Source organism: Nomascus leucogenys, chromosome 10 (assembly GCF_006542625.1).
Source record: "Nomascus leucogenys isolate Asia chromosome 10, Asia_NLE_v1, whole genome shotgun sequence".
Lineage (NCBI taxonomy): Eukaryota > Metazoa > Chordata > Mammalia > Primates > Hylobatidae > Nomascus > Nomascus leucogenys.
Window position 1 is genome coordinate 77,005,633 of NC_044390.1, and position 23,188 is coordinate 77,028,820.

The 23,188-nt window shown below is 49.8% G+C and overlaps 1 protein-coding gene across 5 annotated transcripts; it reads left to right on the forward strand.

Annotated features, from left to right (window-relative positions):
- Window positions 1–303: 303 nt before the first annotated feature.
- On the forward strand, window positions 304–23,188 carry TCHP (trichoplein keratin filament binding). Of its 5 annotated transcripts, none has more exons than XR_004032055.1 (13): window positions 304–460; window positions 3,059–3,246; window positions 3,966–4,176; window positions 4,764–4,820; window positions 6,617–6,685; window positions 7,571–7,744; window positions 8,611–8,723; window positions 8,895–8,961; window positions 10,936–11,108; window positions 12,883–12,964; window positions 14,319–14,504; window positions 15,317–16,725; window positions 22,929–23,188. XR_004032055.1 is itself a non-coding variant. In XM_012510077.2 (13 exons), exons 2-13 carry the CDS (start codon window positions 3,059–3,061, stop codon window positions 16,528–16,530), a joined length of 1,497 nt encoding a protein of 498 aa, XP_012365531.1. In that variant the 5' UTR covers window positions 304–460; the 3' UTR covers window positions 16,531–17,001. The 5 variants fall into 5 exon arrangements, 4 of the variants coding, with proteins under 4 accessions (XP_012365531.1, XP_030677213.1, XP_030677215.1 ...); XM_012510077.2 differs by lacking the exon at window positions 22,929–23,188 and having other exon boundaries at window positions 15,317–15,460; window positions 16,498–17,001; XM_030821355.1 differs by lacking the exon at window positions 22,929–23,188 and adding an exon at window positions 1,018–1,093 and having other exon boundaries at window positions 330–460; window positions 15,317–17,108.

A 23,188-nucleotide genomic window follows, 5' to 3' on the forward strand; every position in this document is an offset into this window, starting at 1 on the left:
AAAATTTTTTAGAGACAGGAGTCCCTCTGTGTTGCCCAGGTTGGTACCTGGTGATTCTCACGCGCAGCCAGGTTTGAGGACCACCGACTTTTATTCTCTTCCCCCTGGTTTCCACCTTCACCTTCAGGTGATGGTAACCACCATCCTGAAATACGTGTAGTGCACGGACGGATTCTTTGCCTCCATCCTTCCCTATTTCAAGAAGTAAGCGACGTTTGCTATTTATCTCCCGCTGGCCACGACGGGGCACTAGAGAAAAACACAGGCTCCCTTCGCGCTGACGGAGGCTTGGCCCTTGCGACGCTCCGTCGTCGGGCTCGTTGCTGGCGCAACCAGAGAGGAAACCGCCGGCGTTGCTGTAGCGCGTCTGGGAATTATACCAGGGGACTGGCTGGCCCGCTTCGTGCCTGCGGGAACACGGGCCGGGGGACTCTTCGGAAACTCCGAGACTGAGAGAAATGTGAGTCGGGGGGTTGGACTAGGCCGGATCCGGCGTTAGAGCGGGGGCCCGCAGGCGCCCCGCGCGGGCGGGGACTGGGGCGGCAGTCCGCGGGCGCGAGCTCAGGGCGCCTCCGGGGTCCTCACTCCGCTCCCCACCCGCTGTGACTCCATTTGTTGCACGTGCATGTTCAGGTCGAGAGAGGGATGCGACGTGTTCGGGGAGCAGCCCACCTTGTGGGTGGCCAATCCGGGACGGGAATCTTAAACTTTTGACTCTTGGTGCAAAGACTGATCCACTGGCGGCTTTACGGGACAGGGAAAAAAGTATGTGAAGCTTGCCACGGTCTCGAGACCGAGATAACACGTTAGCAGCCCGCCGGCTACATTTGGACCATAGACGCACAGTGTTTGCCCCCAAACCTGGAGGACCTCCAGTATGAGATTCTTGGCGTGGACCAGGCCTTTTCGCTCATTCAACAGGCGTTCCTACCCGGGCACTACATCGACCCTGCACTTGAGGACAGCTTTTGGGTCAGGGGAATTGGTGCCTGGAGTGAGACTGCTCTCTGCTTTCAGGGCTCCAGCTGTATCCCTACATTGCTCAGGCAATTCCTCTCTCTAGGTCTCAGCTTCTTCATCTGCAAGATGAAAGGTCAGTCCTCCATGGTAGTCCAACATACTTCCGCGTGTTATTATCAGGCTAGGCCCCTCCCCGGGGGCTGCCAGAGCCAGGGCAGGTTGGTCCCAACAGGCAGCCCCTTGCAGCGTAGAGAGCCTGGGCTCTGGTCTCAGATGGACATGAATTAGGAACACAGCTTGTTTATTTCCTTTACTTCCTGGCTCTGTGATCCTGAGCAAATCACTTTGTAATGCCTAACCTTGTTTTTACTAACCTTGCTTTTAGAGTCTTTTTTTTTCCGTTAATCACCTAGCCTTGTTTCCACATGAATAAGCTCTCCCTTAGCTGAGAAAGCCTGACGAACTCCATCTGGCTCCCTCATTTACAAGACATCAAGGACTCCTTACCCACCCCTTTCCTCAAGGAGTTAACTTGTGTAAGCAGAATCTCAACATATCAGAGTCCAATTAACTGATAAGGTACTGAAACAAGCAATGTACGAAGTTCCCAGGATTTTGCTCGAAAGATAACACCATGAAACCTTGAGTTTGTGTCCGGCAGAGCACCCATATCTAACATCTTATGCAAGATTTAGAGCCCCTGCACCTGGAACTGTTGTTTCTCTGTAACCATTTGTCTTTTAAATTGTTTCTCTGTAACCATTTGTCCTTTTAATTTTTGCATGTTTTTACTTCTGTAGAATTGTTGCATCTGAGCTCCCCTCCCCTTCCTAAACCAAAGTATAAAGGAAAATCAAGCCCCTTCCTCGGGGCGAGAGAATTTTGAGCGTTAGCCGTCTCTTGGCCACCGGCTAAATAAAGGACTCTTAATTTCGTCTCAAAATATGGCGTTTCTCTAACTCGCTCGGGTACAACAACTTTACTTCTACGACATAAGTTTCCTCACCTGCCAAATAGCGAGGTGATTATAAGAATGAAAACAAGTCATATGTATTGAGTGCTTGGCACATACATGTGTTCCTTACATTATTGTCTCTGTTTAAGCAGAGCATAAATGCCCCCGATGTGCCTAGTCTAGCAATCTTAGGACAGTCCCTGTGTCTATCTGTTGTGTCCCTGGTGATGGCTGGCCCACAGCTGGGTGCATGCAGTCCAGAATTTTTGATATTTTTGTTTTTTTGAGACAGAGTCTCACTGTCACCCAGGCTGAGTGCAGTGGCGCTATCATGGTTCGCTGCAGCCGTGATCTCCTGGGCTCAAGCAATCCTCCTGCCTCAGCCTCCTGAGTAGCTGGGACTACAGGCGCGCCACCACTCCTGGCTAATTTTTGATTTTTTGTAGAGATGAGATCTCATGATGTGGCTGGTCTCCAACTCCCGGCCTCAAGTGATCCTCCTGCCTCAGCCACCCAAAGTGTTAGGATTACAGGCATGAGCCACTGTGTCTGGCTAAGGTTTTTGTTTTGTTTTGTTTTGTTTTGAGATGGAGTATTGCACTGTCGCCTAGGCTGGAGTGCAGTGGCACGATCTTGCTTCACCGCAACCTCCACCGCCTGGGTTCAAGTGACTCTCCTGCCTCAGCCTCCCAAGGAGCTGGGATTACAGACGCCCACCAGCACGCCTGGCTAATTTTTTGTATTTTAAGTAGAGACGAGGGTTTCACTAATTTGGCCCGGCTGGTCTCGAACTCCTGACCTCATGATCTGCCCACCTTGGCCTCCCAAAGTGCTGGGATTACAGGCGTGAGCCATGGCACCTGGCCTAAGGTGTATTTAAATTGATAATTTGCAGCACTACTGGCAAACCATTTTTTAAAATGCTGGTGCCTGGGCCCTGCTAAGTTTTTTGATTGAATTAGTTTGGAGTGGGGATCAGACATGGTTTTTTTGTTGTTGTTGTTGTTGTTTTTTTTAAAGTTCCACCAGTTGATTTCACCGTGCAGCCAAGGGGTGGTGACCACTCGTTAAAGGGATGAGGCCAAGCTGGTGAGGGTTCCTGGGATTTGCAGTGGCTCACTTTCCTCCCATTCCTGTTCTCAGATGGCGCTCCCGACGCTGCCGTCCTACTGGTGCAGCCAGCAGCGCCTGAATCAGCAGCTAGCACGACAGCGAGAGCAGGAGGCCCGGCTTCGGCAGCAGTGGGAGCAGAATAGCCGTTACTTCAGGATGTCTGACATCTGCAGCTCCAAACAGGCAGAGTGGAGCTCTAAAACCTCCTACCAGCGGAGGTAATTGTGCGGTAACTGCCGATTGGATGGAAGTGGGGGCCACTTGCTGGTCAGGTGATGACGCCTTAAGGATTTAGGGAGTGTAGGATTTGCCAGGCAGCATGAATTACTTGCATGCTGATGTTTTTCCAGCTGGAAGTGGAAAAAAAGATCATCAGTGCAGCCATACATTGGCATTGAAAAAGATAAAATGATGCAGAAGCATATGATAGAATTTGGAAGCCTGCTTGTAACCCCATATCCCCAGAGAGAGCCACAGTTAACAGTCTGGCACGTATCCTTCCATGCTTTCTCCCCATTGGTATTTGTGCTTAAATACACACACACAAAGCTACTTTTATAGAAATACATGTAAAAACATGGAGGCCAAAAGCATAGGCTTTGAAGTCAGACCTAGATGGAAATCCTGACCATGTCTCTTGCTGAATGTATAGGCTTTGGTTTCCTCATCAATCAAGTGGGGCTACAGCAGACCTAAGCTGTAGGATTTATGTGATGGATAATATATACATTATTTATACATTTATACATTTTCTTTTTGCAAAAAACAAGATTTTCTCTTACACTATTCCGTGACCTGCTTTCTCCGCTTTGGCTGGGGACACATTCCTGTGTCATCATGACACATCTACCTCAGCCTCTTTTACCGACACAGCAGAGCACAGCACGTTCCCTGTGGCTGTAGCATGATTGATTCAGGCAGGCCCCCTCTCACCCAGCATGCACGCCTATCAGCGTGAGAAGATGAAAGAGGAGAAGAGGAAGAGTCTGGAGGCCCGACGGGAGAAGCTCAGGCAGCTCATGCGGGAGGAGCAGGACCTGCTGGCCAGAGAACTGGAGGAGCTGAGGCTGAGCATGAACTTGCAGGAAAGAAGAATCCGGGAGCAGCACGGGAAGCTGAAATCAGCCAGAGAAGAGCAGAGGAAACTGGTAACTCCCCAGAGGTTTCAGGAGTCTGTGGAGCAGGGGTGCCCCCAGCCTGAGTGTGCCACACATGTAGGGTCATTCCTGGGTGCTCAGGTCTGATGAGATGCCAGTTAACTCCAGAGCCAGCAGGAAAAGAGCTTAGGTCCTTGTGCAGGGACTGGGTTTTGGATCAGTTAGCTGTATTCTCTTTAGCCCCTTCAATCATTACGTCTGAGTGCTTTTCCTTTCTTCCAGTTCTGTGGGCCCACAGAGATCTGGGACTAGTCTATTTTACCTTCCAAAGTAGTTATGTGAAACAGTGAGCCCTAATCTGTGCTTTTCAGCCTGCTGTATTATTTTGAGACCCACTAGATGGGACCTCTGTGTAGCATCAGATTTTGGCCCCCTTTGTCACCATTCCAAGAGTCACTTGGTAATGCCATGTGGTCCTCACAGCTGTGCATGTGAAACACGAGGGTTTGAACAGTGGGTGCAGTGACGGTGTGAATGGAGGCACTCACAGCCTGAGCTGACTTCCACTGTGTGTCATCCAAAACGTGAATGGATTTGAAAAATGACATCAGGCTTTCCATTTTGTGTTTTCTTGATAGATTGCTGAACAACTTTTGTATGAACACTGGAAAAAGAACAACCCGAAACTTCGAGAGGTGAAAATCAGAGATCTCCATTGATTTACCTAAGTAGATGAAATCATGTTTCCAGACACTTTTTTTTTTAACACGTATCTTGTACTGGGTTGAAACAGAGGAGGGAACCTTAAGCCACCTGAAAAGAGCGCCAGGCAGAAGATCTGGCACAGGCTGCACTGAGCGGCTCATTCGGTGTTGAACAAATGTTGATTGAACCTCTGCTGCCTGGTCTACCAGGTGGGGACATGGAGATTAGACATGGTTTCTGCTCAATAGCTTGTGTCCAGCATGGGAGACAATGGATAGCTCATTACAGGGCAGGATGCAGGGTGCTGGGCCAGCCTGAGAGGATGAGCATGGGCCAGCGCACTCAACTCTGGAGGGGTCGGGGAGGCTTCCCAGAGGAGTTCCTGGGGTGGAAGAGTTTGAAGGGATGTATGTGTGTAGAGGTGAGGAAAGGATGTTCTAGGTTGATGTGACTATGAGAACCAGGCCTGAGACTTGAGAACAGAGTGAGCCCTGGGAGCTGAAAGTGTCTGGGTGAGGCTAGGATGTCAGATAGTGAGGGAGAACCCCAAGAAATGACCCTGGCGAGGCAGAGGGTGCCAGACATCGGAAGAGCTTGTGCGACCTTCCTCCAAAGGTGCTGAGGGCGGCACACAGGATCCCAGCTGCATTTCAGAGAGACCCCTCTGGTAGCAATGTGCTGGCCGGCAGGGAGGGGTGCTGCGACAGCCCAGCCGGGGCTTGGTGAAGGCCTGAAGTGGGCTGGCAGGGGAGGGGATGGCCTCTTGGCTTGGTGGCCTTGTTCAGTGGAGATTTGGCTGCAGGGAGATCATCCCTCACTGTTATTCGTTTATTTGCAACTTACAGTTTTTGTATACATTTGGTGCCTTCACGTTATTCATAGTTATATTTAGAAATCGCCAGGCACTAAATAATGGAACACCTGGTGCTTTTGTGCAGTTTACACTAATCTGTGGGAGGACTCCTTAGCCCTGTTGGCTTCGGTGGAATCATCCAGAGCCGTTAAATCAGAAAAGTTTATTCAGAACATTCAAGTTAGTTGCCTATGTTCACAGCTGTAAATTGGGAAAGATTATTTTAAAACTTTTTTGTAGAGTTGGGGTCTCCCTATGTTGCTTAGGCTGGTCTCAAACCTGGGCTCAAGTGATCCTCCCACCTCAGCCTCCCGAGTAGCTGAGACTACAGGTGGCCGCCACCATATCCGGCTAATTTTATAAACAGTTTCCCAAACAAAAGATTTGGATTGAATGTTGTGATCCATTTTCTAATCCAGGAGATTCTCTGCGCTCAAATCTCTTCCTAACAATCCTAACAATCCTAAACTTGTTGCACCTACTGGTGCATCACTTGATACAGGGAGTACGTATTCCATCTGCTTTGCAGAGGAAACTTTGGGGAGCCAGGCACAGGGTTGAGTCTTCTCACCCAGCTGTCTCCCAGGGCCTGGCATGCAGTAGACCAACCCAAGGTGGCCTTTGAAATTGTATTTCCATTTCAGTGTCTGGCCCAACCCTAGGGCTAGTGGGAGGGAAGTCTCTGTTACTTTGTACCAGCTCAAAAGATTGGTGTAGGAGTGCCTGGTCTTTTGGTCTTCTGATTGACATGCATTCACACTGTACATGTTGAAGTCACCCCACGCTCTCTACTAGACGCCTGTGCCACTGAGTCCCCATGAAGGGAAGTCATGGCCACGTTCCAGCAGGTGGCACAGAGGGCAGCAGCACACTGTCCCCACAGTGCCCATCTGTCCAGTGAGGAAATTCACAGCGTCCCCCTTCCATCCTCAGATGGAGCTGGACCTTCACCAGAAGCATGTCGTAAACTCTTGGGAAATGCAGAAAGAAGAAAAAAAACAGGTATGGTATGTGGCTCTGGGAATAGCCATGTATTCTGCTGTGCAAGACTGTTCACGTCTTTGCATTCATTTACCGTTTTCAGCATCAGTGACTCCAGTTAAGGAGTATAGTATACTCTTTCTTAGTTTACTTGACACATGTGAAAACTGAATGTTTGCTCTTACATATACCAGAATCCTGTGTGATAATTCCCAGGGCAGAATAAGGCCAGGTGACCAGGGCTGGGAGGTGGCACATAGAGCATACGTCTTCTTTTTTTCTTTTGGAGGCAGGGTCTTGCTCTGTCACCCAGGCTGGCATGCAGTGGCGCGACTCACAGCTCACGGCAGCCTCGACAGGCTGGGCTCAAGCAGTCCCCCTAACTCAGCCTCTCAAGTAGCTAGGACCACAGGTATGCACCACTGCGCCCAGCTAATTTTTTAATTTTTGTAGAGATGGGGTCTTGCTCTGTTGCTCAGGCTGGTCTGGCCTCCTGGCCTTAAACGATTCTCCCACATTGGCCTCCCAAAGTGCTGGGATTATAGGCCCGGGCCACAGGGTCCAGCTAGAACATGTCTTTAAGGGCATTTTTGTCTCTCTTTTGATGAAATCTGCGTCATAAACTCGCAGCCCTGGCTTACCGTAGCCCCTTTGGGGTTGAGCTTCCACACCTCTGTGCACTGATTGCTTTGCTGCCTGGTTCATTTTAGAAAGTGTTGTGTTGAGTGGGGAGGAAACCCAACATTATCGAGTCCCTCCCTGACTTGGCCTCTGAGGGCGTTGTCATTTGGGATTCAGGCAGGATCTGCCTGGGCCCTGTGGCCTGCAGAACGGCGGCAGGAAGCTGGGTTTTTGTTGGCTTACGGTACAGATATTGACCTCCTGTGTTCATTTGGTCCCTTGTAGCAAGAAGCCACCGCAGAGCAAGAGAACAAACGGTATGAAAATGAATACGAAAGGGCCCGAAGGGAGGCAATAGAACGGATGAAAGCTGAAGAGGAGAGGAGGCAGCTGGAGGACAAGCTCCAGGCCGAGGCACTGCTGCAGCAGATGGAGGAGCTGAAGCTGAAGGAGGTGGAGGTGGGCACAAGCCCCTCTCGGCTGTGACCTCCACAGCTGCTCGTTAGCATGAGATGGGCACTTGAGAGGCTGCCCTAAGAAGAGGCCATAGCAGGACTGAGATTCTGCAAAGGGCGGCAGCAGCCGGGTTCTCCCTCTCACATGCATCCCCTTCTGCCTCGTGCTTTCCCATCCTCCTCGTTTGCGTGCCTGAATTCCAGAACATTAACGACATGGAGCCAGTAGCTGTTCTTTTAGAGGTGGTTAGCGGCCTCCTGTTGGAGAACCTTCTTAGAATCTGGATTTTCCAATGCACTGAGTAGACACGATTTAATCAGGTGGTCTAGCACCCAACTCTCCGTGGGGAGCAGGTTTCGGGTATCGAGGCATCACTGAGGGTTTTTGGTCCAGTGGCTGTTTTTGGAGAACATGGCACAGTTTCCTTGAAAGAGTTAGATCTTTCTATTTAGAAGAAGGAGGCCCATGCTCCTGTGACCTCACTTCCCCTTGCCCAGGCTGTGATTCAGCAACTACATTCTTAGTGCCTACTACTTATTCTAGGTGCTGAGCACTGGGTTGGGAACTAGAGATAAAGCCTGACCAAGGCCCACAGTCCTGACCTCCTGGTGGGGGCTGTGTCAGGTGGAAGACAGTTGTTAAGTTACAGTAGGAGTGGACCAGTACAGGATCCTGTGGGAGTTTAGAGTTCAGGGCTCAGAAAGGCCCTTGCAGGAAATGGCTCAGATGGGATGGGATGTAAGTGAGTGGTGGAGGGGATCGTGGCCATCGTTGTGTAGTGTCTGCAAAAAATGGAGATGGAGAATGAAGGAAGATCTGATTCCCATGATCTCAGATCTCAGTCAAGCTTACTGTCATCATCACCACAGGCGACCAAACTAAAGAAGGAGCAGGAGAATCTGTTGAAGCAGCGGTGGGAGCTGGAGAGGCTGGAGGAAGAGCGGAAGCAGATGGAATCCTTCCGGCAGAAGGCAGAGCTGGGGTGTGTGTCAGAAGGGCCCCCCACTCTTCCCAGGCGGGTGGGCCTCTTGCTTTTCAGACTTGCATTCGTGTTGCTGAAACCATAAAGGAGACAGCCTGGTCAGCAGTTATCTAACTTCTATTTAATTCTTTCTGAGATACTGAAGGCAGCCCACATTTGATTCTCCTTCAGGCGCTTCTTGAGACATCAGTATAACGCTCAACTCAGTAGACGCACACAGCAGATCCAGGAGGAGCTGGTAAGTCTGAAGAGACAGCCTGACATCTTTCTTAGCCTCTTTTGAAAAAAAAGTCTTCCATTGCTTAGTATGTGAGTGCATTCTTGTAAGAATGAAGACAGTGAGGAGTTGGGGGAAAGGGGAGATATTGGTCAAAGGATACATCCCTCGGTTGGGAGATCTGGGAGTAGTGTCCATCATGTTGACCACAGCTGATGATACCGTATTGTATTCTTGAAATTTGCTAAGAGAGCCGATCTTAAGTATTGTCACCATGAAAACCAACTCTGAGGTGATGGATATGTTAATTAGCTTGACCGTAAGGATCCTTTCCCAGTGTCTGTGTGTATACATAGATGGATAGATAGAGATATCAAAACATCAAATTATTTTTCAGTAAACATGTTACTTAAAAAACAGCACAACACAAAGTGAGATCACCCTCTTGACCAGCGCTTGCAATCTCTGTCTATCCCCAGAGGTGTCTGTTTGGTTCACATCTTTCTGGATATATTTACATACAGAGAGGTGGAGGTTTGTTTTTGTTTTTGTATTTAAATCTCATTGAGATTGCATTCCTCAGCATCTTCAATTAACACTAAATCTCTAATTTTTAAAAAGATCGGCCAGGTGCGGTGGCTCACGCCTGTAATCCCAGCACTTTGAGAGGCCGAGGCAGGCGCATCACCTGAGGTCAGGAGTTTGAGACCAGCCTGGCCAACATGGTGTAACCCCGTCTCTACTAAAAAATACAAAAATTAGCTGGGTGTGGTGGCAGGCGCCTTAATCTCAGCTACTTGGGAGGCAGAGACAGGAGAATCATTTGAACCTGGGAGGCAGAGGTTGCAGTAAGCTGAGATTGAGCCATTGCACTCAAGCCTGGGGGACAAGAGCGAGACTTCTCTCAAAACAACAAAAACTAGCCAGGCATTGTGGTGCACACCTGTAATCCCAGCTACTCGGGGGGCTGAGACAGGAGAAATGCTTGAACCCAGGAGGTGGAGGTTGCAGTGAGCCGAGATTGCACCACTGCACTCAAGCCTGGGCAACAGAGTGAGACTCTGTCTCAAAAAAACAAACAAAAAAAGGTCATTATGCTTAGATTGAACCTGTTCTTTTCAAATAGCTCCTTCGTATTCCTAAGTACTTTGATGAGCTCCCTTGCAGTAAGGGGGACAGACCCAAGCTGCCCTTCCTATGCCTGCCCACTGCGGTCAGGGCAGGACATGGGGCACAGTGGTACGCTTGGTCCTGGTGTGCAGCCGCTTTTTATGGGGTCTTGCTGTGTTGTCCAGCCTGGAGTGCAGTGGCGCAATCATGGCTCACTGCAGCCTCGACCTGCCAGGCTCAAGCCATCCTCCCACCTCAGCCTCTCGAGTAGCTGGGACCATAGGTGTGCATTACCATGCTTTGTAGAGATGGGGTCTTGCTACATTGCCCAGGCTGGTCTTGAACTCCTAGGCCCAAGTGATCCTCCCACCTCAGCCTCCCAAAGTGCTGGGATTGCAGGCATGAGCCCCGGTGCCCAGCTCCTGCATTATTTTAATGCTTCCATTATGTCAATGTACACAGTAGCTAATTCCCCACCAAGGAGCATTTTGGTTGTTTCTGGTTTTTCCCTCTTACCTAACAGCTGCAACCAGTGTTTTGCACTTTTGTGTCACTGTGATCTTTGTTCTTACAAGTGGGATTTTTGCCAAGTTGTATTCCAAAAAGTTGTGCAACCAGGTGTGTCTGAGGGCATGTGGTGGTGGCAGGGTCTCCTTTTAGCCAGAGAGAAGCTCCTAGGCCTGTGCATTGTCTGAACCACCCCTCGTGATTATCCCCGGTCTGTTCCAGAAATAATCCAGCATCTTCCCATCTCTGTCTTGAGAACACTGTGTAGGATCACGAATGTCTGTGTAGAAAGGAAAGGGAGGGCAGGCCCCTCTGTAGGCTCTCACTGCAGAAGGGCTCTGTCCAGCCCAGCCACGCGCTGCCCTCTGCTTCCTCTAGGAGGCAGACAGGCGGATCCTGCAGGCCCTCCTCGAGAAGGAGGATGAGAGCCAGCGCCTCCACCTGGCCAGGCGGGAGCAGGTCATGGCCGATGCGGCTTGGATGAAGCAGGCCATTGAGGAGCAGCTGCAGCTGGAGCGGGCGCGAGAGGCAGAGCTGCAGATGCTGCTGAGGTGAGTGGCAGATGCTGACTGGGCTGGATGCTCCTGGCCTCAACTCTGGTACCTTGAAATGCCCCATGGGTCATCTGTTACTGAAATATCTATTGGCTGGGCGTGGAGGCTCACACCTGTAATCCCAGTGCTTTGAGAGGCCGAGGCAGGTGGATCACCTGAGCCTAGGAATTTGAGACCAGCCTGGGCAACATGGCAAAACTCCAGTCTTACCAAAAATACACAAATTGGCCAGGCGTGGTTGTTCATACTTGTAGTTCCAACTAGTCGGGAGGCTAAGTGGGAGGATCACTTGAGCCCAGGAGTTTGGGGCTCCGATCAGCCATGACTACACCACTGCACTCCAGCCTGGGTGACAGAACGAGACTCTGTCTCAAAAAAAAAAAAAAAAAAAGAAGAAGAAGAAATAGCTGTGTATGTTGTCCATCATTCCCGAGGAGCACATCTTCATAATGGACCTGGCCTCTGGGGGTGTTTCCCTTGTATTATCTGAGGTGGAAATCATTAAGGTTTAGAGTAATGATGTGTTCATCTGAAATCTTAGAGGTTTGGAAAGAAATTCTTTTTCTTTTTTTTTTTTTTTTTTTTTTTTTTTTGAGATGGAGTCTTGCTCTGTCACCCAGGCTGGAGTGCAGTGGTGTGATCTCGGCTCACTGCAACCTCTGCCTCCTGGGTTCAAGTAATTCTCTGCCTCAGCCTCCCGAGTAGCTGGGATTACAGGCGCCCGCCACCACACCCGGCTACTTTTTGTATTTTTAGTAGAGATGGGGTTTCACCATCTTGGCCAGGCTGGTCTTGAACTCCTGACCTTGTGATCTGCCAGCCTTGGCCTCCCAAAGTGCTGGGATTACAGGCATGAGCCACTATGCCCAGCCAGAAGGAAGTTCTTATAGAGATGTTGAATGCTGCTTACATCTATAAAACTGAGTTTGGGTCCTAAAGATTAAACTAGTAGACTGAAATCATCGAATAGTAAGTAGCATACATTGAGTACTTACTGCATGCTGGACACTGTGCCAAGTGCTTTACAGGCCTCATCTTACTGAGTCCTGACATCCAGCCAAGTGGCGGCTTGTGAGACACGGAGACTCGAAGAGGTCACTCCGTCCAGGGTGAGCTATCAGTGACACAGGCATGTGGTGGCAGGGTTCAGGCACAGGCAGCGCCCTCCTCCTCTCCGCGTTCTGATGGTTTCATTCATCTCTGTGTTAAACAGCCACGGTGTAAGTCATCCCAGTTCCTTTTTATAAGGAGATGGGGTATTAAAAGGGTAACTTAAAATACTTCCAACAGGGCCAGGCACGTTGGCTCACGCTTGTAATCCCAGCACTTTGGGAGGCCAAGGCAGGTAGATCACTTGAGGTCAGGAGCTCAAGACCAGCCTGACCAACATGGTGAAACCCCATCTCTACTAAAAATACAGTAATTAGCCAGACATGGTGGCACACACCTGTAATCCCAGCTACTCAGGGGGCTGAGGTACTAGAATCAGTTGAACCTGGGAGGTGGAGGTTGCAGTGAGCCGAGATTGCACTACTGCACTCTAGCCTGGGCAACAGAGCGAGACCCATCTCAAAAATAAAAAAATAAAAAAATTCCAACAGTACTTCCTGTGGATGCTGTCCTTAACTGTAATCTTTTCAAAGTGCATGTGGATGTTTATCTGCAGGGTGGCCTTGCAGAAGCCATGCGCCCTGCAGCCCTGTCTGTTCCGTAGCTCACTTCCTGCCAGGGCAGGGAGGAGCCTGCTGTCATCCCTTTTGTGTTTGCCCAGGGAGGAGGCCAAGGAGATGTGGGAAAAGAGAGAGGCAGAGTGGGCCCGAGAGCGCAGCGCACGGGACAGACTGATGAGCGAGGTAATCCCAGCTGCGGCGATGTAGACAGGCTGTTGGGTCCTGGGCAGGTGTCTGGAAGTCCATGGTCAGTCACCCTGCCAGATGCTCTGGGAACGTCATTTTAAGTGGGCTTTAAAAATCATTGAAAAAGTAATATGAGCTTAGTAGAAAAGAATTCAGAAGTACAGAAAGTAGAAATGGAAAAAAGTCCCCCAGAGCCCATCCTGTACACAGCCATAGCTGCTTCTTCCATCTGCTCTTCTGTTTCTATGCCTGACATTTTTTCTACATGTATTTCTTACTGTCTTGTGCTATTTGGCTTCAAGTGTTGTGACATGCTATTACATCTTTATAAACGCCATGTCGGGCTGTATCGTGGACTGTCGTCTGTCACCCGCTGCCTTTCCATTCCCTCTTATGGGTGTGCTGTGTTGTTCTATTTGGAAGCCATTCTGAGAAACGCTGCAGAGAGCCTCTTGGTGCCTGAGGCTCTTCCCACACGTTTCCCACCTTGGGGTAGACGACAGCCGTGACCTGGAGGACATAACTGCTTTCCTGGTCAGTGTATACACTGTACATGGAAGACATACCCCAACCGCAGGGAAATCTGGGAGGAGAAGAGAGAGTGTTATCCATGGGCTGAAAGCTGTTGTAAAGTGGTTTCAAATGAGAAACTCTACGTTGTATCTGGTAGTATGCTGTATTTTGGAATCCACAGGAAATCGGGTCGCAATTGGTGATGTTTTGCTCTTGTAAATACCAAGAATTCTCCAGTGCCTTTTGATTTGCCTCATTTAAATTTCCCTCCTGATGGCGGCCACTTTCTGTTCCCCCCAGCCCTGCAGCCTAACTGTTGAGAGTGTCAGGTGGTTTTCTGCTCCTGACTGTGGCCTGGGCTGGAGTTGAGATGTCACACGGCTCTGGGGCCAGGTCTCAAACACAGCAGGTTCAAAAGGTTAGAGGATCACCCCGGCTCCACCTCTGGTCATCTGTATGGCTTGTGGCTCTCTTGTTTTTGGAACCCACTGATAGGAGGGAGACTCACCTTGTTGCTGCAAGGTTTCTGTGCCCCCAGGGAGAGAGCTCCATCCCCATCTCCTTTGATTTCTTTGGCACTCAGCTGTCTCTCCATAATACACAGTCTGGATACATTTTGTGTGTGTTGGGGTGCGAGGGAAACATTTCTTGTATACTGGCAAGCGTGGCCGACATCGTGAGAGCAAATCCTGTCATCTGGCTCTGCCTCTGCGTACCTGGGCCTGAGGCCCAAGGATGAGGCTGGGCCTTGCTGTGGCTGCAGCCTGTCCGTGGCTTGTAGAACCGGGATCTGTTAGGGTCAACCTCAAAGCTGCCCTTTTCTTTCTGCTGAGGTTAGGTTCTGACAGGGAGACAACAGCAAATACAAGAGAAGATTGAGCAGAACCGACGGGCACAAGAGGAATCCCTGAAACACAGGGAGCAACTTATTCGAAATCTTGAGGAGGCGAGAGAGTTGGCTCGTCGCGAGAAAGAGGAGAGTGAAGAGCTGAAATCGGCCAGGAAGCAGGAGCTGGAAGCCCAGGTAGGGCTGAGCCCGAGGGCAGGAGGCACTGGGCCTGCTGGGTTCTCGTATCATCATGGGACAGGGTTCAGAGGCCCTGGACTGCCTGGCAGGGCTCGCGCGCGTTTGAGAGCACAGTGCTCCTATTTCCATCCCGGCTGCAGTCCTCATCCTCTTGACTGTGGCTTCTTTCCCTCCACATCCTCCATGTCATGTGGGTGAGGCCAGCACTGCTGTCTGTTCTCTTTACCCTATCTGCTTCTGCAAGCAGTTGGCTTACCGGGGGCCATAGTTCTCTCTTCATTTCAGTCCCTGATACGTAAGACAGAACAGTCCTCCAAACACCCGGCCACATGCCGAGCTTTTCATGAGGTACACGCCACACATACGTATAGCCTCTCCAGCTTTCCATGAGGTACACGCCACGCATACAGCCTCTCCAGCTTTCCACGAGGTACACGCCACGCATACAGCCTCTCCAGCTTTCCACAAGGTACACGCCACGCGTACAGCCTCTCCAGCTTTCCACAGGTACACGCCACGCGTACAGCCTCTCCAGCTTTCCATGAGGTACACGCCACGCATACAGCCTCTCCAGCTTTCCATGAGGTACACGCCACGCATACAGCCTCTCCAGCTTTCTAGGAGGTACACACTGTGCGTACAGCCTTTCAAGTCCCGCATGCTCCCTTCTGTTCCTTGGCACATGCGTTGCTGTTGCTCAGCTGGATTCTCCAGTCTGGGTAGGACCGCAGGCTTACCCTCCTCATCAGAGGCGGGGCTCTGCCCCGTGGGCCTTGTCTTGGGGTGGTGACTTTGCTCTTGGCACCCAGGTTGCAGAGCGCCGGCTGCAGGCATGGGAAGCAGACCAGCAGGAGGAGGAGGAAGAGGAGGAGGCCCGGCGGGTCGAGCAGCTCTCTGATGCCCTGCTGCAGCAGGAGGCGGAGACTATGGCCGAGCAGGGCTACCGGCCTAAGGTAGGAAGTCTGCCAGGAGACAGGCCAGTGAGACAGACTCTGCCCAGCCCCTGCTCCCCTGGGCCTGCTCATCGCCCCGCGCCGGGCTCTGCTCTCCGGCCTTCCGGGTTATTCCTTGTTCCTCTTCTCTTGTATTCCTCTCTTCCCTGACCAGCAGGGAGCCCTGACACAGGGGCTGTTCCAGTCCTTGGTGGGCCTCAAATCTTGAAGTGATTTTGCTCTGGCCTTGCCTACTAAGCTGCATGCCTGTCCACCCTCTTTGGGCAATCTAAGAAGAGCTGTGGCCACAGCTGCTGAGAGGGGTCAGAGCAGTAGATCTAGGCCTCAGCTGTTGAGACAGCGAAGCCCGGTGAACAAGAGACCGGTCCTCCTCCTCACCTCCCCTCCCTCCCTCCTGTGGGTGTCCTCCTCCTCCCCTCCCTCCCGTGTGTGTATCTGTTTCTCTGCCTCTCAGTGTCTTTGTTCCCGGACCTGTCTGCACAGCACCATGGGGAGCACAGAGAAGCAAATTCTGCCTTCTCTGCCCTGAGGAAGCTGATGACTGAAGCACCTCCGCTGCTGGCTTGTCCCCTCTGCCCTCCTTTACCCAGGGCCACCCTGGCCACCGGGTGCCTAGAGTGCATTCCCCAGGACACATGCTGCAGAATGAGGGCTGGCTCCCTTGTGGTCAGATGACACTGGGAAACTGAGTGAAACGTAATTAGAGCAGGTGCTGCGTTTGCCATAGGCCACTCGCCCTCAAACACTGACTCTCACAGTCTCAGGGAACAGCATTTCCTAAACCCACTTGGCCATGGATCAGTGAGAGTGTTGGGGTCAGGGTTTCACAGATCATATGTGAAAGTGTTTCTTAGCGCTAGTACTCAAAACCAAAAAGATATCAAGTGCCTCATTTATGCCTTAGGGTCAGACTTTTTCAGCTGGAAATGAAACAGCCATTTATATTGTTCTTTTAGCTTGTAGTTAAAACAAGGCTAATTCCTCATGCTCCAGATACTACTGATCTGATAACTCTTATGTTTTCTTTCTTTTCTCAGCCTTACGGACATCCAAAAATTGCTTGGAACTGACTTCATGGGTACCATAAATACAGAGAACAAGGGATGCTGAGGCTTCTGATCCCAGCCGCCAGGCAGTTTTACAGGGCTCTGTTACAGTCAGTGCCCGAGGCACTGTCAGATGGCTCAGCAGTGCCTGCTCAGGTTCATCATTGAAAGCATCCAGTGTTTGGCCGGACATTAAGGTGTCGTGGTCTGCAGCACCTGGTAAGAGGCCCTTTCATGCCTTTCTTACCCAAGCAAGGGTCTTTGATGGGCACGTGTTTACAGCGCTGCTGCATAGTCTTTTAATATATTAACAGTCACATCAACTCAAGGTCAATACTAAGAGCCACAGGTTGTACCTGTGATGGGGCACATGGTTTCCTGTTGTCTCACCTTTAATTGTCAATCTCCAGTGTTGACTCTAGAAATATGAGGAAAGCTTTTCAGTTTTTAAAATTGCCGTTTAAATTTAGTCTATTAAAAACAAACCTAGAGGTCTTGGTGCAGTTGATTTCAGAGTTTATTAATTTAGTGGTCCTGGCCGGGCACGGTGGCTCACGCTTGTAATCCCAGCACTTTGGGAGGCCAAGGCAGGCAGATCATGAGGTCAGGAGATCGAGACCACGGTGAAACCCCGTCTCTACTAAAAATACAAAAAAAAAAAAATTAGCCGGGCGTGGTGGTGGGCGCCTGTAGTCCCAGCTACTCGGAGAGGCTGAGGCAGGAGAATGGCGTGAACCCAGGAGGCGGAGCTTGCAGTGAGCCGAGATCGCGCCACTGCACTCCAGCCTGGGCGACAGAGCGAGACTCCGTCTCAAAAAAAAAAAAAAAAAAAAAATGTAGTGGTCCCAAAAGGATTACATCTTTTATATTCTGGAAGAAAAGAACTGTGAACAAATTAGAACCCCGGAACACTCTGACATCCGTGGACACATTCCAGAAAAGTGGCAAGAGATGAGTCTTTCCTCCTTCAGGAAGCATTTTGGTAGAATTTCCATAGACCATTGTCTGTGAGAGACTGATCCCAACATGTATGTTACCAAGCCCCAAAAGGAACCTCAAACTGGGTGTGGTGGCACATGCCTGTAGTCCCAGCTACCCAGGAGGCTGCAGCGAGAGGATTGCTTGAGCCCAGGAGTTCGAGTCCAACCTGGGCAAAAGAGTGAGACCCCATCTCTAAAACAAACCAAAAAGGTACCTTAGAAGGTCACCTGGTTGGCTAAACTTTTAAAGGCCGGGGCGTGACACGTAGGACACATTGGGAATGTCTTGGCTACACGTAGCCTTCTGGGATATATGTGCCCAGAGGGAGAAGCACTGAGCCTGAAGAAACTAGATGAGTCTCAGAACCACAGACCAGCCAGAAATCTCTCCCACCATTATATCAGCATGATACAGGTCTACATTCATTTCTACAAACAGGAACAAGGTCTTTGCAGCAATAATATTATTTTATGACTTGTATTTTTACTATACCCTTCCTCTGAGGTTTAGTTTTCATCACATTATGTTCAAGATTCCATATCTCCGTAAATTGTAGCTAATTACAGGGCATTGTTCCATGGTTATTAAAAACCAGTTTATTTAAAATCCTGAGTCTAAGGGCTGCCTTACCTTTCACTTCCACTGTCCTGTAGAAACAGATCAAGCTGCAAACCACGTCCTTCATCTGTTGCTCATTTTCTTGCAACTCTTTGGCTCTGATCCCCTGAGCAGCGCGTTCATCATGCATGCTCTCTATTGCGTTCCCCGTTTCAGATGTCCAGTAATGGTGAAATAAAATCCTGCTTCGACAGCACAGCTTCCCGGCTTTGTTACGGATTTTCTGATTGACTGCCGTTAAGTGCATTGTTGGTGACAGGCTTTTTACTGATTTAATCCACATCTCCCACATACAGGCTTGGCTGTTTTCTATGACTGATCACGTTTTATAGGTTATATTCATTTTTCTTAGGAAAGTGGTTTCTCCTTTCGATTGGAACCACAGTGAACTGAGTTGAAACTTTTTTTTTTTTTTTTTTGAAACACGGCTTTGTTCTGTCACCCAGGCTGGAGTGTAGCAGTGCAATCTCAGCTCACTGCAACCTCCACCTCCCAGGTTCAAGTGATCCTCCCACTTCAGCCGCCCCAGTAGCTGGAACTACAGGTGTGTGCCACCAGGCCTGGCTAATTTACTAGAGATAGGGCTCTTGCCATGTTGCCCAAGCTGGTCTCACTCCTGGGCTCAAGTGATCCACCTATCTCAGCCTCTGAAAGTGCTAGGATTACAGGCATGAGCCTGTGAATTTTTTTTTTTTTTTTTTGATACAGAGTCTCACTCTTGTTGCCCAGGCTGGCGTGCAATGGTGTGATCTCGGCTCACCACAATCTCTGCCTCCTGGGTTCAAGTGGTTCTCCTGCCTCTGCCTCCCGAGTAGTTGGGATTACAGGCGTGAACCACCACGCCTGGCCAGTTTTGTATTTTTAGTGGAGACAGGGTTTCTCCATGTTGGTCAGGCTGATCTCGAACTCCTGATCTCAAATGATCCACCTTCCTCCTCTGTCTCCCAGAGTGCTGGATTACAGGCGTGAGCCACCACGCCTAGCCTAATTTTTTGTTTTTGAAGCCTGGTGGTAATCATTAGCATTAAAATTATGTTACACTGGTTCACTGCCCTAATTAAATGTTTCTGCTCTACACTGGTCCAAAATAATTTGTTTTCTAAACTTAAAGTTTCCACTGTCTTATTTCTACTGTGGCCCATACACCTCTGGGCCCAGGGTATTTGCATTTTGTATTTTTTTTTTTTTTGATATGGAGTCTCGCTCTGTTGCCCAGGCTGGAGTGCAGTGGCGCAATCTCGGCTCACTGCAAGCTCCACCTCCCGGGTTCACGCCATTCTCCTGCCTCAGCCTCCCAAGTAGCTGGGACTACAGGCGCCCACCACCATGCCCGGCTAATTTTTTGTATTTTTAGTAGAGATGGGGTTTCACTGTGTTAGCCAGGATGGTCTTGATCTCCTGACCTTGTGATCCGCCCGCCTCGGCCTCCCAAAGTGCTGGGATTACAGGCGTGAGCCACCGTGCCCGGCCGTGTTTTGTATTTTTATTGTGTTGTAGTTACAGATACATATATGGGTTTTATTGTTGCTAAGCACCTTTTTCTACTGACTTGAAATGAGTGGTTTCTAGATTATTCTTTGGCAGTTTCTTCTACAAAGGTCCACTCCTTTGGTACAGATGGTGCTGAAACCACTGCTAGGAAATGCTTCTTGCGCTGTTATAGAAGTGATGACTTGGCCGGGCGCGGTGGCTCACACCTGTAATCCCAACACTTTGGAGGCCGAGGCAGGCGGATCACGAGGTCAGGAGATCGAGACCATCCTGGCCAACATAGTGAAACCCCGTCTCTACTAAAATACAAAAGGTTAGCTGGGCATGGTGGCGCTTGCCTGTAGTCGCAGCTACTCGGGAGTCTGAGGCAGGGGAATAGCTTGAACCGGGAGGCGGGGGTTGCAGTGAGCCGAGATCATGCCACTGCATTCCAGCCTGGACGACAGAGCAAGACTCCATCTCAACAACAACAACAAAAAACCTCGCTTTCTGCTCCTCGTTTAGCACACGTTCTCTCTAGAGAAGGTACTAGGCCTGGGAAGTCACAGCTGACCATGAACAGTGACAAGAGTCAGACGCTCGAATCGGACACACGGATGAGCAGATGTCACTGGCAGACACAGCCAGTTGTCACTCATGGGGCTGAAGAGATGTTTGTTCAATATGTACAGTCTATACATCCATATTTATGGATACAACTTTTTCATCTGGGTTTTTAGGTAGTTTTTGGTGTTCATAAAATATAGAGCAATCATTTAAAAGATACTGTAAAGCCTTCAAAAACATTGGCCTTAGCAGTTCTTGATGACCTTGACTAAATTCAGCCATGAAGCTCTGTGGAGTTGGATTTTAGAGAACTGATTTTACATTGTAATGTCTTCCTTTTAGAGGGATGTTTATGCCTTAATATCACTCAAAACAATATCTACCTCAAAGGATACATGCGTGGTTTTTTCCTCAGGTAGCTGGAGTTTTTTTACCGCTGTAAGAAGCTGATTGTTTAAATTCACTATCATTTGTTTGTTCATTGTCACTTGTTTGGTTTCCAGTTTTTTCTATTAAAATGGAGTTGCTGGAATCCTCCATGCACGTAACTTCTAGTTCAGGTATTCCAGTTGATCTCCAGCAAAATGACTGGAAAGGGGCTACTTTCCACATTACAGCCATCAGGATGATGGAAAAGCCTGGATTTATGTCAGGGTACTGCCTTGATGCTGCCCTAGCGCTTTTTTTTCCTCATTTTCTCCCAATTAACTGCTCTAGACACTACAGCTCCCTTTCTTCGTTTCCCCAAAACACTCCCTCTTCCATTTCCATATAGAAATGCTTATGGTAGGAGGCTGGCGGGCAGGGATCCCCCACGTGAGGGTGCTCAAGCTGTGCGGCACAGTGGTTTATGCCGCTGACTCCTGGCTCCTGAGACAAACCAAGCATCTGGACCTAAGCAGCTGGGCTACCGACGCTGGCTTCCAGTTCACATGTACAACTCTTCTTGATCCATCGGGGTTGCTGATACACATGGGGTTCTGTGGGTACTTTGCGGTTACTGTGGCCTCTGCCGGTCATAATGGAGCAGTGCTAGTTTTCTGGGCCCAGGCCTCACCACACAGGCCCTCCTAGGTGATGTGAGCCAGGCCTCTGCCTTCTGCTGCCATCCTCACGTCAGTAACTCCTGGCTCTGCAGCTCTAGTCCAGATTCTGATGTCCCTACCTCTTTGACATCTCCACAGTGTCTCAAAGGCACCTCTAGCTCAGCATAGCCAAGACGAATGAGTGATCTCCCCCAAACCCCCATCAGAAAAAAACCCCAGACGTATCTGGCCCTTCTCCAGTGTTCTCAGATAAGTGCCTGGTGATGCCATCTATCCTGCCAGTTGATTATGCCTTAGACCGAGGGCACCGCGTCCTGGTGGCCTCCCGAACCTTTGGCCATCCACTTTGCTCTTTCATGTCCACGCTTCATGTCACCGAGCCAGCCCATTTTTTTTCTTCATCGTACAGTCAGAGATTATTTACAAATAAACACCTGAAATGAGAATCGTCCACCTTCTTCAGTGGCCGCTCACTGCACTGAGTACCAAGAGCCAAATCCTTCCCTGGCCTACAAGGCCCTGTCCTGACTGGCCCTGCGGAGCTTTCCTGAAATGTACTGCTCTGCCTTCTGGCCCAGAAGATAGAAATACCAGATTGGTACAAAGATGTTGCTCCCAGCATTAGTATGGTAACAGAAACTGATAACCTAGGCATCTAACACCAAGAGGCTGTTTGAGCTTGGGATGTTATGCAGTGAATTAAAGTGGAATGGAAAACAAAGTTATGGAGAAATGTTCTGCCACGTTAAAAAGTTAAGGCCAGCACTTTGGAGGCCGAGGCAGGAAGATTGCTTGAGCCTGGGAGTTTGAGATCAGCCTGGCAACACAGTGAGACCCTGTCTTAAAAAAAAAAAAAAAAAAAAAAATAGGCATGGTGGTTCACACCCGTAGTCCCAGCTACTCGGGAGGCTGAGGCAGGAGGATCACTTGAGCCCTGGAGGTTGAGGCTGCAGTGAGCTAGGATTGTGCCACTTGCAACGTAGCCTGGGTGACAAAGGGAAACGCTTTCACTAAAATAAAAAATCTGTGGTATATTCAATGAATACAACATTGACACTGAAAATGAACTAGGCTGGGCACGGTGGCTTATGCCTGTAATCACAGCTACTTGGGAGGCTGAGGCAGGAGAATCACTTGAACTCGGGAGGCGAGGTTGTGGTGAGCTGAGATTGCGCCACTGCACTCCAACCTAGGCAACAAGAGCGAAACTCCATCTCGAAAAAAAAAAAAAAGAGAAGAGAAAAGAAAATGAACTAGCTACACACATTGACCTAGTTGAATCTTGCAACATTAAGGGAAAGAATTCATCAGTAGGGTTCTGTTTGCATGTTCAAAACCAGGCAAAACCCTAAGCTGTGACCTAGGGATGCACACAAAGGTTTGGTTCAGCTAAATGCAAGGAAGTGATAGGCATCAAAGTCTAACGGAAAGAGGGACCCTGGGGTCCCTGTGCCACCCAGGCTCTATTCCTCTAAGCCTCCTCCCAAGGCGAGGAGAGGACTGCACAGGAAGCAGCCTTCCCAGGGGCCTCCCTCCTCTGACACTCCCAGGAAGGAGGACTGGGAGGAGATGGGAGCCCCCGAGTCTCTGCTCCACACCTCCCTCCCGCCGCACCACTGCCAGGGTTGCAGCCAGGGTTGAGAGAAAGGCACTGTTCTGTTTCTTAACCTGGTGGTAGCTACACAGGTAGCCACTTTATAATTGCACATAGATGCATCAGACATATTTCTTTGTTTACAGGTCACAAAAAGAGAAAGACTGAGAGAACACTTGAATCAAGTGTGAGGGGAAGAACAGCCTGCAGCACACACTGGCCCAGGTTCTAGTCCTGATGCCCACCACTTAGTGGCTGGGTGATTCTCCTGGCCCAGTTTTGCGAAATGTGGAGAAGGAAGATGTGAAGATATGAAAGATAGAGTAAGAAAGCATGGAGCTCAGGCCAGGCACAGTGGCTCAGGCCTGTAATCCCAGCACTTTTGGAGGCTGAGGCAGGTGGATCA

Bases quoted from the DNA above. Each gene is read 5' to 3' on its own strand.
- TCHP (XM_030821353.1), top strand. From the start codon at position 3,059: ATGGCGCTCCCGACGCTGCCGTCCTACTGGTGCAGCCAGCAGCGCCTG. The intron at 4,821-6,616 runs GTGAAAATCAGA...TTCCATCCTCAG, and splicing joins ACAACCCGAAACTTCGAGAG to ATGGAGCTGGACCTTCACCA. The intron at 12,965-14,318 runs GTAATCCCAGCT...TGCTGAGGTTAG, and splicing joins GGGACAGACTGATGAGCGAG to GTTCTGACAGGGAGACAACA.